Consider the following 19,084-nt stretch of genomic DNA (forward strand, 5'->3'; position numbering starts at 1 on the left):
GGGGCCGCGCCCATGCGACTGAACCGCGGGCCAATGGGCGGCGGCGGCGGCGGCTCGGGGGCAGGGCCTGGGGCGGGCGGAACCGGGTTGGGCCGCGGCGGCGGGGCCGTCCCAGGCAGCTGTCCCGCCCCCTCCTGTCCGGCCGCAGCCGCCGCCGCCGCCGCCGCCGCCTGGGGCTTGGTTGAGGTGGACTGCGAGTCCCGGCGGAGTGTGGCGCCGCCGCCGCTGCGCGAAGGGGCAAGCGGGCAGGTGAGTGCCGGCGGCGGCCCCTCCGCGCGCGCGCGCGCGCGCGCGCGGCCCGCCGGGCAGACTCGTGTCGCACCTCCCCCCTGCCCCGCCCGGAGTGCTGCGAGGCTGCCCCCAATCCCGGCCGGCGCCCCTCGGCCGTGGTCCGGCCCGCGCCCCGCCGGCCGCTCTGGGCCCAGGGTGCAGGGATCGGTGTGCGCCCTGGGGCCGGCGGGCAGGGCTGGGTGCCGGGAGCCAGGCGAGGTCGGAGGGCGCCGCACGGCCTCTGCCCTCCGGCCCTCCTGGGGCGGGGGCGCGCTCACCGCTGCCCAGCGTCCCTTCCCGGCGGCCGAAGCTCCGTTCCCCGCTCTGCCCGCCCAGAGGTGGCAGCAGGTGCAGGGAGCGCCCGGCCCCTCGGCACCCACCGGGTGGGGCCGGGGTCGATCCCTCTCGCTCTCGTCGGCTCGGCTCTGCGTGGGGCCGGCTCGCGCACCCGTTTCCTTCCTCCCTCCCTCCCTCCCTCCCTCCCGTCGTCACTCTGCTGCTTAGGCGAGGATGGTGTGGCTTTCATGTTCCTCTCTCCAAACCTCAGGTGCCCTCGGGGGTGCTCGGGGACTAGCCCCTGCTTCTCTCCCTCACTTTCCAGTTACAAAAACAGTCGTTGAAAATAGGTCATGTTTCTTCCCACGCGCCCTGGCCATCTTCCCCACGCTCCGTGCCCTACTAGGGAGAAGAATTCAGTGCTTTGGAGTTTGTCATTCCAGCATCAAACTCTTCCTCCTCGTGGCTCCAGCCTGGCGATGCAACTGTGTATCCTCTATCCCCAGTTTCTACTCGGGGTGGGGGTGGGGGTGGGGGTGGGCGGGGGAGGAGCCGATTAGCGTTGGGCGCCACTTGCTGCGGGGGAGGGGGGGGGCTTACCCCTGCCGTGTGTTGACTGGTGTAGGATCACTTGGGATCCTAAATGAAGGAGGTGATGTTTTGCATTTCCAAACGAAGGAGGTGATGTTTCGAAAGAAAAAATCCTTTTGAAAGTATGTTGACAGGTGACTTTTGCTTTTAAGAGCCTCCGAAGAGTTAACCCTTTAGTGACGGATCTGCACAGAGCTTGGTTGTGGTGTGGTTACAACAGCTGTATGCGTTCGGCAGAACTGGACACTGAAAAGTTTGAATTTTACCATGCGTAGATGATAACCTCTTCCTCCCCGATTTTCTTCTCCAAAATGACCCCACTGCTATTTCAAAACTGAAGGAACCAGAAATAATTTTGGAAAGGTTTTTCTTACCATTTTAAGTGAATGAATTTAACTTAAGAATGTAGCAAAATAAAAGCAGCTTTCCTCTGTACCCTTAAAATTTGGCAAAATTTATTTGAACCACGATATATTGTGTCCATACAGTCTACTATGTATGCAGTCTCATCTTAGCAAATTAGGTGCTGGGGCTGCTGTGATTGATAGTTTGGAAAAGTTCCAGCATTTAAAGGAGTTTTTCTCCGGCCTAGGAAAGTAATTTGAAAAGCCGAGTTCTCAGAGAGCCGCAGAACAGCTTGTTATTGGGCCCCAACGGCCTGGGTTTTCCTTCTGCTACCCCTTCCTGTCTGCCCTCTTTTATATATATTCAAAATTGTAACTTAATGTCTGAAATGAAACTCTAATCTGAACGAGTAAAATGGTTGCTGCTTCTCATCTCTTCTCCAATGATCCCTGGAATAGGAATGGTGTTGGACTCGCAGATTAAAACATTTATGTCTACGTGTGCTGTAGAAATGAAAGTTTCTGTTCAGTTCTGTCGATAGGAGTGCAATAAGATTGTCAGGAAGAAAGTAACACTTGCTGAACACTTTGGCCACGTTTTCAGTGACGACTAAACCTTTGCTTTAGAAGCCACTGGAAACTGAGAGAGCTGTGAAGGTTGTACTGAAATAGTTTTCCATTCTAAAGTTCAGCCCCTGGAAAACTGTTTTGTTCTGAGAGCTCTGATAACTGGTCACAACCGTTTCCTTAAAACTTGCCGCTCTCCTGATCCAGAAGAGAATGGCAAAGGAGACGACAGCTGGAGGAGAGTATCTACAGTATGCTGGAGTCTGCTCGCAGTAAATATTTAGCAGATAATCACTGAATTCAATGGAAACCAGGTACCTACTTTGTGGCGTGTGGAATTTTAGTAAAAATATGAGTGAAAACCTTACCTCCTGGCTCAGGGTTTCTCTTTCTTTTTACTAGATGTCAGTTTAGTTTGAAGCTTTCCAAATCTCTCAAAATGTTTGAATTACATAGTCTCCTTTTTTCTTATCACTAATCTGCAGTAGCTTTTAGAAATGTAACTAATAATACTGTATCTTTTTTGGTGTAGTTTGATGAATATCTATCACTGGGAGGTTTTTTTTTATCTTTAGAAACTGGTTTGTCTTCTCTGGCTTCTATGAGGAGTAGGGAGGAAGAGTTTCAAGTGTGTTTTCTCTTCGTGTACGTCAGTCCTCGGAGTGGAACCTAGATTTTGTTCCCACACAAAGGAAATGGAGTCATTTATTACTATGGCATTAAACATTTTTAACAGAATACTGAAGAGTGAATATATCTTTATTCTTATGGTACTTTGGAAGTTGCTTGTGGCCAGTTAATTTGTTTTCTCAATGAACAAGAATTATATTTGGGCCCATTAAGTTATCAGAAAGAATATTTTGATTTGCTCTGCATCCTTTTTTTCTTGCTACAGTTGAAGAAGTGATTATCTTGGGTATCAGTTCATTCTGAGTCATATTTAAGCACTTAAGGTTGTCAGATTAAGGATTCCTTGCTTTAAAATTTTTCTGGTTTTCACTTTTGTTGCATATACAAGTGTACCTTACTTGGCAAAATTGACTTCTGTACGTTGGATTTCCTTATGTCATCTCATTTTCCTACTCATAAAATTGGAGATTGTTAAATATTTTGATCTGCAAATATAATTTACATAATATTCTCAAAGTAAAAATAAATTTCTAACAAAATATTAATACACATATTATATTTATTTTATTACAAAGGAGTTGAGACTTTTTTTTTTTTTTTAAGTCACTTTAATAGTCTTATGGGAAAAAAGTTGATTAACAGAATCCTTTTTGTTGTTAAGTTCATTCAGTAACTCAAGCCAGAGATTAGCTGTGTAGACTCCATTTCCATTTGGGAGTTTCTTCTAGGTGTAGAAGTAAACAGATCGTAAAACCAGAGGTAGAAACACAGCTATTGACAATTTTCAACTGAAGTATATTTGAATGGAAGAAAAATGATTCCAAATGATTATAAAATTCAAATACCAAAGTTAAGACTTTGAAAATTTTTTTCTTATTCAGGTCCTTTCCAAGTAGAAGTTAATTAATAATCAAGATAAGTCCAAACACTCTTGACTGGCAGTGGAAGACAAGTCCAGCTCTGAAGTTAAGATTTTGAAAGGGAGCTGAGTGATACTGATTACCAAGCCAGAGTAAAATTTTAACCTCTTACATGCGTAGGCTGAATAATAGGGGTACAGAGGGATGGGGGCGGGCAGAGGGACAGGGCAGGAAAAAGTGCTTTCACTATTTTTTAGAAGGACTAAAAAATTGTCTAGAGAATTAGATAAGCAGGTGTCTACATAGAGCTCTTAATAAGTATGCAGTATTTTAGTCTTATTACCTATCTACCATCCTGAATTTCACTTTCCACTTTGTTTACGATACAGTTCATTAGAACATAACAAGGTCTAAAAATTCTATGACCAAGTGGTTTAAAGGTTTCAGTCTCAGAAAATAGGCCTGACTCTTCAGTATCAATAGTTTTCTGTTAAGCACAGTTAGGAGAAAGTAAGGGTTAGTGTTGAAAAATACTCATGAAAGTTGCCTTTATCATAAAATTTGGAAGTTTTGTTCATGTCCCAAATTTAAGCTGAGGCCACTCCTTTGTTTTTGGACAAGGCCAGCGTAATGACTCTATAGTTTTAAAAGGCCAGAGGGGTAAAAGCTTTACATGGTATGTTTTCCAACTGCAAAGGAATACTGTTATTTTGAATTTCAGAGATAATGAACCTTCAGAGCCTCTCTAAGGGGGTTGGTTTTGCACTGAATCCATGAAATACTGTTGGGCATCAGTGACATTTGACATCGAGCTGTGCTGATGAGACTCTGCTACCAACTGTCTGTCATGCTGCATAAATTTATTAACCTCACTAAACTTCGGCTTTTTCATCTGTAAAGTGGGCATAATATCTTTCTTTGTCTAGTGTGTAAAATGCTTACCTCAGTTCCTGATATAGGAAATGCCTGGTGATGCAGTTATGATGAAGACGGTCATGTTGGGGGCCTGCCCCAGGGCACACACAGGTTCAACAGCCCAGAAACAAACAACGTGACAGCATGAATAATTGCATTTAGGTTCCAAAACTCAGTTGTTTAATGTAGCACATGTATCTGGCTGAAGGTCAGTTTACGTAACAAAGGGTGTAGTTGGTTACCACCTTATCCTCAAGACTTTGGGACCACGTCTCACTTATCGGTGCATTTCACATTAGATACTCAAGAAATGTTCACTGAATGCAAGCATGAATTCACTCATTCACTTGGCTGGTAGAAGAGTAAGGCAGTGTTAGCTATACTGATCTTCCTCGAGTTATGATGGGGTTACATCCTGACAGCATGTTGAAAATATCATTGTCAAAAATGCATTTAACATACCTAATGTACCAAACATCACAGCTTAGCCTAGCCGACCTTAAAAGCGCCCAGAACACTTAATTTGCCTACAGTTGCGCAAAATCATCTAACACAAAGCCTGTTTTATAATAAAGTGTTGAATATCTCCTGTTATTTTTTGAACACTGTACTGAAAGTGAAAAACAGAATGGCTGTCTGTTCAGAAGGGTTGTAAGTGTGTTCGTTGTTTACCCTCATGCTCCGTGTAACCTGCGGGGAGCTGAGGCTTGCCGCCACTGCCCAGCATCACCAGAGGGTATCGCACTGCATATCACTAGCCTGGGAAAAGATAAAAATTCAAGGTTTCTACTGAATGTGTATGCGCTTGCACCATCTGTATTTAAGTTGAAATATCCTAACGTGAACCACGGTAAGTTGGGGACTCGTCTCCTTGGGTTGAATTTGGCAGTGGAGAGCAAAGCACTTTGATAACCATACCTGCTACATAACATTAGATACCTTTATTTTAAAGATGTTCAGGCTTGAGGATTAACACAGATAGCCCCAGAGGTCTCTTCCAAACCTGATGTTCCACAATTCTAGAATCTAGAATCCTTATGGGAGGAATGTGGGTGGTTTGAAAGTAATTTCTTGACAGATTATAGCTAGCTGTTCCTTCACCCTTAACATTTTTCTTTTTTCTTTTAGAAAGCTATAATAGGAAATGGTTATTCATGATACTGAATGATTCTTTGCTTTATGAAGAGATTTTTTTGCAACTTCCTTTAAATAGGAGCCTCATTTTAAGTGTATTTACAACTTAATTCAATAGCAGTTTAAAACTAAGACTATTACGTATTGAAAAGTCAATGAAAGATGGTTTAAGCGTCTCTAAAATTATCATGTGTATTAGTGGAAATATAGCAAAAACATTGTAGAAAGCAAGTTTAAATCTCAAGTTTGTGTATATCTATATCTATCTACTTACCTATCTATATATGTATATATGACAGCCCAGATTGTTCTGTATAAAGATTGAAATTTTAATTACATGCAGCTTATAGGTCTACATTCATCTTGGTATGTATGTAGCTACTGAGTTGAAATTAATTCCACCATCTTGCCTGTCTGCTTGCCCTGACTTCTTGGTACTTTTGAGCTGTGAACACATCAGCATCTCCTTTGATAGAGATTGGAATGATGGGTGCTAGTTAGCCACTTGAACCTGTATAAGTTAGTAAGGCTTGACCCTGTTACTAGATCCTGCTACTGTGCAAAGAGAGGTGTTTCCAGTATTTCAGTTAACATGGTACCAACGCAAGGACCATGTATGCTTCATCAGTTTTTGTAGGAGAGAGAACTTAGTTAAATGCTTTTCAATTTGGGAGTGCTTTCATTTTCCTAGGCCATCATCCTGTAGTTTGTGTATTTAATTCATAATGTAGTGATCTGATCCTAATGGTCTGCGAAGTATTTTAGTGAGATTCTTTTCTTCCTCCGAAAGATTAGGCAGGCTTCACACTCCCTTCAAGTCCATTTACAGCTGGGAGCCTGAGGTGGGAGGAAGCCCTAGGACCATTCTCTCCCTTAGTCAAACCAGCTGTAAGGTTGGGAAGATGCAGCATACATTGAAAAACAGATGCTGGATTTGAGCTAAGGTTTTCTGGGTAAATTACCAAATAAGTAATCAAAAATGTTTATTCTAGTTGTATTTAGTTGAAAGCAACTCAAGAATATCGCAAATATACATTCTTTCCGTTTAGAGTTTTTGGGGGAAAGAAAAAAAAACCCACACAGCTGAATTCCATCTCAGTCTGTTCAGTAGGTGTGAAGTATACTTTGTAAAAATGGGTTAAGTATCCCCCTCACCACGCCCACCACCCCATCAACCAAGTTCCTTAAATGCACTGTGTTCTTATTTCTCCTCACCTAGGCAGATTATGTGTGAAAGAATCACTTCACTGGTCAGAAGTGGTTGTTGATTACAGATGACACTTGCATATTAGTCAGCAATTTAAATAATAATTGAATATGCTATCTATTTTACTGTTTTCTAAAGTTTGTTGTATCTCTTAGGTGGAGAGATTGTTGATGGACTTGCTAAAAAGTTTATGGTGTTATAAAGAGCCAGATTTTGAGGATTTTGTAGATTTTTAAAATATCTTGGTGAAGCAATGTAGATATGTGTGGAACTCTTAGCTTGCTGTTTCTTTTTATAGATGCCCCTTCCTTTGAAGGACTGTCACTGTAATTGTTTACTGTAGAATCCTTTTGCCTGTCAATCCTATTGCTTTTCTACGTATTATTTTCTTTTGTCTTAAGTATTGTTTAAGTCCTTTTTTACTGTATATTTGTTTCCCCCAGATAATTCATTAAGAATTTGGAAATTATACCTGCTTTCGATCTAAACTTTGGGGGAAAAAAATCTTTCATTTAGCATTGTACCTTTGGCTAAAATTTGGAATTTAACTTTGTGTGTGCATGCACATATCTAATTTAGCACATCTTTGTATTTTTCTAATATACATATTTGAAATAAATATTGAAGATAAATATTTGGTCTTTGTAGGAAGTTGATGAATTAAACTAATAGGTAGTGTTTTTCCACTGAGAGCACTAAGAATGTTCAGGAAACCTATTTGGCTCTTTCATTTGTTGAAACTTGGAATCTAGCCCCGGATTCAGCTGAACTCACAATGAAATTTATTCATTGTATGTAACAAGTTTTTGAATCATAAATGAACAGGGTAGGTAGTTATTTTAAATCCATGAAGTTGGGGAAATCTTTGTTAGCTAAAAAAGGCAGAAGGAGGTTGAGTTTAGGAAACCACTCAGCCTGGATTCTAACACTTTCTCGGACTGGATCTTAACATCTAGTCCTTCTTCTTTACCTGTACTTTATTCCTTACCCCTCTCTGTCTGGTTACTTTGCCCGCACATTTTAGGAGTTATCCAGGCTGAGTCCTGGGTCCTCACCTCCTCATCCTTGAGGCCCGCAGGGCTGGCTGTCCCTCATCTGGCTGTGGTCGTCTTCTGCAGCGGCTGGTGTGGTCCTGGCACGTGGATGCAGGAGACCTTGTTTAGTTGCGAATGTGCTGGACGTAACACAGGGTTTCAGGTTGAAGCCGTAGGTCTGCTGCTTGTTGGCTGTGGGCTCTTGGCCAAGTCATAGCCATGCCTGAGCCCCCTGCCATGCCAGTGGTCACCACTGGCCTCTGCAGGCTGTGGCGGGAACGTGTCTGGCCAGCGCAGAGAGCCGTACGGATGCTCGTGCCCCCAGTCACACGTGCCCCCGGAGCTTGAAGTCGTGCTTGAGTCGCACTCTTCCATTTCTATTGGAAACGGACTTATTCCTGCTTGGTTGTTTCCTAAGAGACCAAAAACACTTTAAAAATTCGGTTTGTTTATTGGAGAGATTCTTTTATGAAATTTAATATCTTAAAGCTTTTCTAACAACAAACTACGGTTTCCCAAAGGAAACTATTTTTTAAATGTGAATTTTATATGTATAAATTTATGTTTTGACTTTTAAGAGTCATCCTAGTTCTTAGAAGTAGTAGTTAAGTATTAAGTAAATGTCTCCTTTTGGCTACTGTTCTGTCACTGGTGGGAGAATATATCAAAATGGTTCCTTGCTGTATAATCTTACTGTCGTGATGGGAAATAAATCTTACCCGTAAGTAACACTAGTAAATTCAAATAAGATTTTCCTTCATTCAACAAATACTTGACCCTCAGCTGTGTCCGTGGCACCATACTAGATCCTACAGATAATTTAGAAATGGAAGCTTTGGGTTTTTTCTGCCACAAGACAGAAACCCACACCAGTGGGTGAGGTAGACACGTAAATGATGTCACCTACAGCGCGTGAGGCCGTGGAAGCTCCAGGGCTGAGCTCTGCAGGGTGTGGAGTGGGGAGGGGGCCGTCGGTGAGCTGGGGTTTGAGTCAAGACTCAGACACCTTCACCAAGGGCTGAAGGCACGTAGGCCGCAGAGAAGAGGGAGCGTGGGATCAGGGGATGGCATGGGGCCGAGGGGCTGAGGGAGCTGGCAGAGGGTGGCAGGAGGGCCTGATGCTTTGTGGGGTGAAAAGAAGTAAATGCGGGGCTACCGCCTTTGAGGTAGGGTGTCACACAAATACGAGAAGAATTGGTGCCAAACCATATCGAATCCAGAGGCAAATGAATCTTATAGACATTGATGGCTGTAAAGTTCAGAAGAACGGCTGCTGGGCCATAGAACTGGGTACAGAGAACCCCCGCCCTCCAGAAACGTTAGTTCTTCAAGTACACACTTAAGGCTTGAGGACATGCCTCTGATTCAGTGCGCTGGGGGCTGAGTAATTAGGAGCTCTGGGACAGAGTGGGTCCAGGTGACTGGAGGCTTTCCTGGGTGAGGTCACTGTCAACCCGGTTTCTGGGTAGAACAGATTAAGAGCTGGTCTGGACCTAGGATCCTGTACCCCAGGGAGGTACATCCCCTGGGGACAAGGACAGCCATCTCCCTACCCCTCAATTGAGAAGCGAGTTAATGCCTACTGGAAGATTCTTACTGTCTAACCTGGGCAAGCTGCTTTCTCTCTTTAGGGCTTATATCCCTGTGGGAGGGAAACAGTCCAAAGAGAATTCCAAAAGACTGATCTCAAGGTAAGCCAGCCTTTAGCATCTGTTAATCACCTTGAACTTGACCCGTTCTTACTGATTTGCATGGAAGTGAGGGCTGCATGGAGGAGCCCAGAATTTCCTCAAGGCCATGGGGGACTTTTTGACGGTGTATGTGAAAAATTTTGCAAGGAGGAGACAGGGGTAGCAGAGGGTAGCTTTATTTCAGAAAAAGGGGAGAACAAGAGCAGATCCTAGAGCTGTGTTGTGTAAGGGGTGATGGGAAGAATAAAGCCGGGCAAGTAAAATGGGGTGAAGCAGTAAAGGGCCCTGAGGACTGTGCTGGGGAGGTTGGGTGTCACCTTAGAGCCGTGGAAAGACCTCGTGTTGAGCAAAAGAAGCCTGCATGTTGTATAATTTCATATGTATGAAGTTCAAGAACAGCTGCTCTCCCAGGTGCTAATTTCCTGATGTGTTTTGAAGTTTCACCTGTGTGGTATATCTGTACCTGTTACTCAGTGGGGGCAGATTTAAGTGGCAAGGGTGGGCTTGGGCAGTGAGAACGCGGGACACTTACGGTCTAAGCAAGAGGTGAATTCAAGACGAGCAGGTGGCCTGAGATCCTCAGGGGTGTTCCCGCTTGGCCGGATGTTGTTGGTGTCGGGTCTGGAAGACCTGTCCGCCCTCCTGCTCCCTGCAGAGCCCTGTGCTTTTGCTCTCCGTGTCACAGAAGCAGTGCGGCAGTGGCCGAGCACAGGCTTTAGAGGCAGGCAGACCTGAGTTCTAACTGCACCTCTAACCTTGGACAGAGATGGAGGGCTTCACCTTTTTTGAGACTGTCATCTAAAAGATGAGGCTAATACCTACTGATTAGAGTGTCCGGGAAGATCAAATGAAGAGATGATCTTAGCCCAGTGCTTGGCAGAGGTTAAGGACTGCACACAGGGTCACTACTGCTGCTGTTTTAATTAACGATTGTTACCTCAGGACAGGTATCTAGATGCCAGAGAGTGATGGGAGTTGGAGGGATTCCTGAGGGAAGACTTGGGGTGGGGAGGGGAAAGGGGCTGCAGGCAGAGTGAAGAAGCCTGTTTCGTAGCCCTCAGGTCCTCGCGCTGGGGGGACTGACGGGCGGGGGGCGGTGCGGCTGCCTTGGGTTCACTGTGCCCCAGGCTGCTAAGAGGTGGGAAGGGTCTTGGAGTTCCTATCGGAGTGATGTTTTTGAGTTGTTTGGCGCCTAACACACAGAAGGTCACGCTGGCAGGGAGAGGCCGGCAAGCCCATCTCTGACGGGCTTCACAGTTCTTCCTGCCAAGCTATATTTGGAAGTGTGATTAAAGCCCTACTTTCCAGGCTTACTGGTAGTCTTAGTTGTTTTCAGGTCAAGTTCAGTGGTCCTCCGCAGAGATGCCGTTGGAAGATGTGGAGAGGGCCTGGTGCAGAGAAGAGCGGCAGGTGCTCTGTCCAGGGCTCTCAGCCGTGAGCGAGTAAACACGGGGGCTTCCTTCTCGTTTAGTCCTTGAGTTTAAGGAAAGGTGCTTAAACCACTCCTCCGCCTGCTCCCCCCACCCCACACTTTTTTTTTTTCCTTCTTCTTTTGATCTCAAAATAACTAATTCTCTTTGCTGCCGAAGTTTTAGGTATTGTTACCTGTTCGCTTTTGTTCCAGGGTGCCTGGCACTATATGTTCCACTCTTGTGTTTTAGAAGGCTTTTTAGATACGTAAGTTACAGAGTACACTTCATGCATCAGACGCGTCAGAGAAGCTACATAAGATAGCCCTTTAATAGAATGCTATTTTCTGTTGTTTTAGCATGGCCTGTATTTGCGTGGAGTCATTGCCGTGGAATCAGTGATCAGCTAGACTGTGGGAGAATACGCATTTTCAACCTTTTGTCCCATTACAGCTCTCCACACTGCAATAGTCATTTCTCTTTGTAAAAAACAAGTAGGTCAGAGTTCGCCTTTTGGTTCTGCCTTGAGATTAAGTGTAGCTTGTTGGCGAGGGCTCCGTGGAGCGTCACTGTGGTGTGTGGTATTCATCAGTGTGTGGATGGCTCCAGTCGCTTCTCCGGGGGGATCTCTCTCCATCTTCCTGGCTTGTCATCCTCAAGCGCTTCTGTCTTAGGAGGAATGCTCAGATCAAAGTCCTCGGGCAACAGTTGCAGCCCTCCTGCAGCTGGGGGTCGGTCCTCTTTCCCACCGCTCCCCACAGAGACCTCTCCAGCTGGGGTGCTGTGCCCCCTGCCCTGCCATGTGCTTCCCTCATTCCTGCCCTGCCTTTGAGTTGCCCACCCTTTCTTCATACATCCCAGTCCCTTTCTTTCTTCAAGACACATCTCCTGACTCACTGCTATAAAATGTTTTCAGACAGATGTTGTAACATCTCTGCCCAGTGTCCATTGGTGCATCCCCTGTCGCACTGTCTCGTCTGCTTGTGGCATATCCTGGCCATTTCTTATTTGTTAGACCATTGAGGGCTCCAGGGTGGTTGAAGTGCCAGACCGGGAGGTAGTGGAGACCTCTTTCGAGGGTAGGGTCTGCCATCGACTTCCTGTGAAACCCTGGGCAAGGTACTTTGGATTTTCCTTGAAACAAGATTAAGGAATTGAATTAGCTCTCTGAAGTTTCTTTGATCTCTAAAATGTCTTCAGCATTTGTCTAGAGAGTCTAATCTGTTGCTTATGATATAGTTACTCTTTTTTTTTAATTTATTTATTCATTTATTTAATTTTTTGGCTGCATTGGGTCTTCGCTGCTGCACGTGGGTTTTCTCTAGTTGCTGAGAGCGGGGGCTATTCTTTGTTGTGGTGCACAGGCCTCTCATTGCAGTGGCTTCTCTTCTTGCAGAGCACAGGCTCTAGGAGTGCGGGCTTCAGTAGTTGCAGCACGTGGGCTCAGTAGTTGCGGCTCACGGTCTTAGCTGCTCCACAGCACGTGGGATCTTCCTGGACCAGGGCTTGAACCCCTGTCCCCTGCATTGGCAGGCGGATTTTTAACCACTGCGCCACCAGGGATGTCCGATATAGTTACTCTTTATGGGAAATTATTCTTTGAAAGCAGAGGGAGGAGAGAATATATAGGTTTTTGTGGCCATGTGATAGTTTGTGATACATGAATGTAGATGTAACTTTTATCTCTGTAGTATCACAGAATACTAGGATATACAATGAAGTCTACATAATTTGAAAAAAATTCTGGAGTAAAACTTGCTTCTACTGTAGTTTTTGTAGGTGAAAAGGAACGAACTTTTCTTCCAGAGACTACAAAGCAGATTTTTTTTTTCACATTTGAGTGCCTCCAAATACTAGTATTTGTTACACGTTGCTTTTTCTGGAAGGAAACTTCAGGATATGGCACCTGTGAGGTAAGATCTTAATGTCTCAAGGCTGAGCCACTGCTGTGCCACGTTTCATTACTCAGTTTTGTTCTTTGGAAACGTAATGCTTTTCTCTTTGTTTTTTCTTTTTCTTCTCCGTAGTCAGAAAATGGGTAAGAAGAGTCGAGTAAAAACGCAGAAATCAGGCACTGGTGCTACAGCAAGCGTGTCCCCGAAGGAAACCTTGAACCTAACTAGTGAGCTGTTGCAGAGTAAGTCTCGGCTCGGCCTTCCCGCCTCTGTGTGGGACACGTGTGTCTCTCTCCTCACACCCCTGCACCGCGTGGGGGTCCCTGGTCTGGGGAGCAAGAGGTGAAACAGGCTTGTGTTCAGATCCCAGCTTGTTTAGCCATGGGGCCTGGCACGTTACAGATCTTCCCCAACCTGCAGCTTCCCCGCCTGTAAAAATGGAGGTACAGTACCAACAGGTACCAACAGGTAACTTTTACCTAACAGGTACGGTACCAACTGTAACTATGGTTAAGGAGGCTTGGACGACAGAACGCGTGAATGTAGAGCTGCTCTAGCATAACCACCGCCCGCCTGCACCGGTGGGCCAGGCCAAACGCCACTGCTTTTTAACAGTGCGGCCTCGGACCAGTTCCTTAACCCCGCTGAGTCGCAGTGTTTGCGTCAGTAAATAGAGTGTCTCGAGCCCCACGTGAGCTATGGCACGTGAAGGTTGAAGGTCATTGGGCCGTGAAGCCAGAGGTGAGCGCGGCGTGCCGCTCAGAGAGCAAACCGTAGGAACTGGGTTCCCTCCCCTTTGCTTTCAGTGATTCGTAATAGTTTTCCAATTTCACATGTGGAGGTTATCCGTTCTTGGTTCTAGGAAATTAAATATCTGTTAAGTGCCGATACTTGCTTTAGCAAGTTAGTGTAAACTGGTAACTTCTTTTTTTAAATTGTGAATTTAAGTTAGTGCTCTGTATGTTTCAGATTTAGCCGTGGTCACTCGATTAACTCACTACGTTTGTCTCATTTTCTTGGCCCCTTATGTTTAGATTATGTGACAGGCTAACCCCCAAATAAAAACTTAGCTTTCTGTCCCTGACAGAGGCAGGCAGCAGCCAAGTCAGGGTCAGGTCCCCCGCCCCGAGGGCTCCCATCCTCCCCTGTGGGGTGCCCCCCAGAAGGTCAGTGTGGGCTCCCACAGAGCACGGCTGTGCCTGCCCCTCCCCCCCTGTCTCTCCTGCTAGACTACAGGCGGCCTCAGGACAGGCTCCTGTATTCTGGGGCCTCAGTCAGTGTTTGTTGATGGAAGAGTGAAGCAAGACTGGTTAACCTAAGTTATGAGTCAATGCATAACTAGTTATTGTTAATTATTATTAATTTTTTAATTAATTTTTATTGGAGTAGAGTTGCTTTACAGTGTTGTGTTAGTTTCTACTGTACAGCAAAATGAATCAGCTATACGTATACATATATCCCCTCTTTTTGGATTTCCTTCCCATTTTGGTCACCACAGAGCACTGAGTAGAGTTCCCTGTGCTCTACAGTAGGTTCTCATTAGTGGTCTATTTGATACATAGTATCAATGGTGGATATGTGTCAATCCCCATCTCCCAGTTCCTACCCCCCCAACCCCTGTTGATTATTTACCACATCTAGTCTTCTCTTTGGGGAACAAAGGGGGCCAGGAGGTTTATCAGGAATGTGGGTCGGGGTCTCTCTCTTTAAACTGATACTACTGTTTTAAAAGGTAAGGGCCGCTGACAGACCGGGTGCCCGGGGTGCAGCCTTCCACTGCCATGGCTCCGGTCTCGGCGGTAGGTCTTTCGGTTCTGGCCCGACAGAATCTTAGCTTCTTTTTTAGCGGCAACTGTGCCATCTCTTTTTGTAACTCCCCCAGAGTGCTTATTATAGAGCCTTACACATGGATGTGAAATGTTTGTTGACTAATTGTCCTTATGTCCAACTTAACTGGTTCCCTTAGGGAGCCATTGTTAGGGAGTTTAACTAGAAAAAAATGTTGACTCTTAATATACCTTCTTTTCACCATCCACAAGAGTTTTCAGGGAAACGTTTTGCATTTTAGCTTAGCTTTTTAGATTTTCCTGTTACGAGTATTCTGAGGAAAATTGATCAGAGCAGCAAGAATGAGGTAGATGCAAGTTAGGTGCTCACACCTGTGTCCTGTGGTCACAGTGTAATATGTGGCCTGGGTGGTTTCAGAGGGTTTACGTGCTTTAAAAAGTATACCTGGTTTATGGGCTTCCCGGGTGGCACAGTGGTGAAGAATCCGCCTGCCGATGCAGGGGACACGGGTTCGAGAACTGGTCCGGGAAGATCCCACATGCCACGGAGCAACTAAGCCCGTGAGCCACAACTACTGAGCCTGTGTGCTGGAACTACTGAAGCCTGTGTGCCTAGAGCCCGTGTTCCGCAACAAGAGAAGCCACCGCAATGAGAAGCCCGCGCACCGCAACGAAGAGTAGCCCCCACTCGCTGCGACTAGAGAAAGCCCGCACGCAGCAACGAAGACCCAACGCAGCCAAAAAATAAATATAAATTAATTAATTAACTAATTTTAAAAAAAGTATACCTGGTTTATACTTTTCACCTCTGTCATCACGGCTATAGTATCTTTGTCCTTTAAAAATAAACCAACAGCAGCAACAAAACTCAGATCCTCTTTCTTCTGAAGACTAACAGGTGAAGCTGAAAGAAATGTTTGCGTGCCATGGTTTTTGTGTTACAGAATGCAGTAGTCCTGCCCCTGGCCCAGGAAAAGAATGGGAAGAGTATGTGCAGATCCGGTCTCTAGTTGAGAAAATACGAAAAAAACAGAAAGGTAAATTTCCTCAAATGATCATCACATTTTAATAATATCCTGTGGAAACCTGGCATAAGCAGAGAGGCTTTGAGAATGAAGGTCTCGGCATCAACCCTCAGGCCTCCGTGCCTGTCTGGCTGGTGGTTGTAGAAGGGCTCCTAGATATTAGGAGGGAAACTGCGTTGGGAAACCATCAGCATTTTCCCCATTTCTGAGGTGCCGTTGCTGCTTTGGAAGGGGTAAAAATGTTGAGCTTCAGCGGGGACAGTTTTTCTATCTGGGGACTAAGATGGTATAACTTTCATTTATTTTTATTTTATGAAATACATATTTAAATTTGTTCTTGCATCCTGTGTTTCCTTTAGGGTTTGAGGTCAGTACATGGTGTTGTGTGGTCAACACACAAATATATACGGATTGGTTAATGTCTTGTCAAGATGTACGATGAACTCAGATATGTCTTGATTTAATAAGAGATGTAGTTACATTTCTCAAGCTGTGTTTTTCCAGGGTGTATTCAATAGGCATCTTAATGATTCTCAGTCAGGCTGGCAGTGGGGCCAAGTGTCAGTTCAGAAAAGCGTATTCAATATACCTATTGTTTTTGTGCTGTAAAGCACAAAAAGTAGATTTGTATGCAGGCCACACGGAAGGTAGAAGGAGAAAACATAATAAGGAGCCTTCGTTTAGAAGGATGAGAGAACTTCTTTGACTCCCCTTTTATTTATTGCCATGAAAGTTAGTGGGAAGACGGTTTGTTTTGTATTTGCCGTCTTAGGGAGTCTTTGGGAGTAGTTTTACTGCTCTCCCATGCACATCTGCAAACATGCAGTCTTTAGGTTAGATAGTCTCAAACCCTCAATGGGGACGGGTTCTTTTATAATGTGTTAATTTGCATTAAATGGTAAACTGTGCTAATCCTGGCTCACCAAATTGGTTGCTGAAAAGTTTTTTTATATCCTGAGTTTCTCTGCTGAGTAGAGACCGTTTACTATAACTGGCACTGAAGTTAGAGCATTCACTAGTTCTCAATAAGGGAAGAGTAAATTCTGTTTTAGAGTGTCCCTAACAAAATCAGTTTTCTCCATTTAGCAGGTACCTTTGCAGACCTAGCCTGGCACGGCCCCAGGCCAGGCAGTCCCGCTTCACAGATCCAGTTAACCATGAATTGTATCTTGGGGACATGGCCACAGGCCCTGGGCTGGGTTCTGTGCCCAGCACCTCATGTGGTCGAAGTTCCTGTTCCTCTCTCTTTATTCCTCAAAAAAATAATGATTTTTCCTATGCATGGATTTTCATCCTTTTTGATATTTCAAACGTGCTGAAAAGTGCCGAAAATAACACCTAAGCAGCTACTATCTCAATTGGATACATGCCAGAGTCTTGTCGGTTCAAGTTCTTCTTTCCTTCCTTCTCACCTACTGGTCCGATCTCTTCCCCTCCCTCCGTGCTTTGATTGGTTCTTATATTTGTTTTTAAGAAATTAGGCATTTCAGGCACAGCTGAAGCCCCACACTTCCGTCCCACTCCCTCCCCTCCCCTCCCCCTCGGGGGGGGGTTGTCTTTACAGTGAATGTGTTTCTGCTTCACGTATAACCCCATACAAATAGATGGTAGTAATTGGTATTTACGTAAATGGTATCATACTACTGGACTTTCAGAAAAATAGCGTTAAGTTTTGTGTTTCACTTACAGTGATACATATAGGTCCTGCTCATTTAAGTTGCTGGACGAAAATCAGAGCTCTCCAGTTTTGTGCTCTTAGAATCAGGGTCTAGGGCTCCTCCTTACACACATCTCCTTGTGCATGTATGTGAGCTACTGATTTTTGTTTTCGTGGGAGTTTTGTTAAAGAAAGTGTGCACATGAGAGATGGCAGGTTGCTCTAGAAACCTGCAGCAGTCATGAAGGCTTTCGCCATCCCTGTTATTTCACCTAATAGCACCTGACCGCCAGTATTCACATCACCTGGGACCAGCAGCTACTGCTCTGTAACCAGCAGGGCGTTCAGGATTTTAACTCACCTTTCCTGTCACTAGTTGAGGTATGTACTGTGACATCTGGTGGTCAGTTTTGATTTTTTTTTTTCCAAGATCGGAGTCTTATTACTATTTCTAGGTAGTTAGTTCCAGTGGTCTGTTTTTTATTTTCTGAGAGCAGCATGACTGATATGTGTTCTAAAAGTAGCTCTTGTTTTCTAAAACATGGATTGATATAGGTCTGTCTGTTACTTTTGATGGAAGAAGAGAAGATTACTTTCCTGATCTAATGAAATGGGCCTCTGAAAATGGAGCCTCTGTTGAGGGTTTTGAAATGGTGAACTTCAAAGAAGAGGGCTTCGGTCTGAGAGCAACAAGGGATATCAAGGTGAGTTTGTAGGTGAGCTGCTGGTCCGGGAGCGGCTCTGAGAGCGTCTGGGTGGTGTGGCGTGGAGGGCCCAGGACCTGGAGACAGGCGTCTCGGGCTTGTCCTGAGCACACCGTGGGCGTGTCGGCAGCGTGCAGCCCTCGCTCCCTGACCCGCAGTCTCCCAGCTGGCCTCGTGGTCCTGAGGAGCCGCAGCCCAGGGCTCTAGACAGCCCCTCCCAGGTCGTCCTCCTTGGAACTGTGCTATTAACCAGTGAGTGGGGCAAGTCGGGTCACATCTCTGAACCTCTGTTAGGAGACCAGAGAACATGCCTCGCAGGCTTTTGAGATTTGAGTGAAGAGGAGGATGTGGGCTTGGGTGGTTGGGAGGGAGAGCACACAGGGCCCTGTGATGGATTGGATGTGGGGGGGGTGTGGAGGATGGGCAGTGTCGAGGATGCGGACCGGTTTCCTGGAGTGGGTAACTGAGTGGCTGGCGGTGCCACTTACGGAGACAGCAGCAGCAGAGGGGAGGGGAAAGAAGAAGAGAAACATCCATGCGCTAAGGGACAAATGCTCTTCTCCACGCTCGGTCCTTCCTTCCAGATGAAGGGAGCAGCAGCCCCCGGCGGGGCTCTCGGCCCTCCCTGGCCCTCACTCATGCCGCTCCTAGAGAGGAGGTGTAACGATCTGATTTGGAAGAAGGATCTGGGCTTGGCCTTTTTCTCCGTGGGAGCTGGTTGCCATATGTGTTCTCTCCCCTGCTCTCTCCACCCTGGGAGTTTTACAGGGCGGGCCACACGTGGGGAGGCCTGTCGGGGCTCCAGTCCTGCCTGTAACTAGGTGGGGAGTCTAATTCTGGGATTCCGTAGGTGATATTTTGTGTCACCATCTGTTGTATTCTTGTGTCTCTCTCAGTTGGTTCAGAACTTGGGTGGAGGAAATGGATGTTATTTATTTGGGTCCCTTCAAACTTCCAGCAACATCTCTGGTCAAGTCGTAGTTTACTTTTCAGTGATACCTTGATAAGCCATGCACTGGTTTATTAGATACCTGTTAAATATCTAGTGTGTGAATAGTACCTTGCTTGTTATTATACCGTGCTTCCAA

The 19,084-nt window shown here is 45.6% G+C and overlaps 1 protein-coding gene across 7 annotated transcripts in view; it reads left to right on the top strand.

Annotated features, from left to right (window-relative positions):
• Nucleotides 1-87: 87 nt before the first annotated feature.
• SETD3 (SET domain containing 3, actin N3(tau)-histidine methyltransferase) overlaps nucleotides 88-19,084 on the top strand; it is a 70,792-nt gene continuing 51,795 nt past the window's right edge. For 4 of the 7 annotated variants that reach the window (XM_082450288.1, XM_082450293.1, XM_082450292.1 and 1 more), the window contains exons 1-5: nucleotides 142-249; nucleotides 12,699-12,841; nucleotides 12,956-13,065; nucleotides 15,555-15,647; nucleotides 17,848-17,996. In XM_082450288.1, the coding sequence (XP_082306414.1) occupies nucleotides 12,828-12,841; nucleotides 12,956-13,065; nucleotides 15,555-15,647; nucleotides 17,848-17,996 (366 nt within the window). In that variant the 5' untranslated portion in view covers nucleotides 142-249; nucleotides 12,699-12,827. Of the gene's footprint in view, nucleotides 250-952; nucleotides 1,036-2,255; nucleotides 2,363-12,696; nucleotides 12,842-12,955; nucleotides 13,066-15,554; nucleotides 15,648-17,847; nucleotides 17,997-19,084 lie in introns of those variants that run through there. The other 3 variants (XM_082450290.1, XM_082450291.1, XM_082450289.1) reach the window with 3 other exon arrangements.

This window comes from Balaenoptera physalus, assembly GCF_965194825.1.
Source record: "Balaenoptera physalus genome assembly, chromosome: 2".
Taxonomy (NCBI): domain Eukaryota; kingdom Metazoa; phylum Chordata; class Mammalia; order Artiodactyla; family Balaenopteridae; genus Balaenoptera; species Balaenoptera physalus.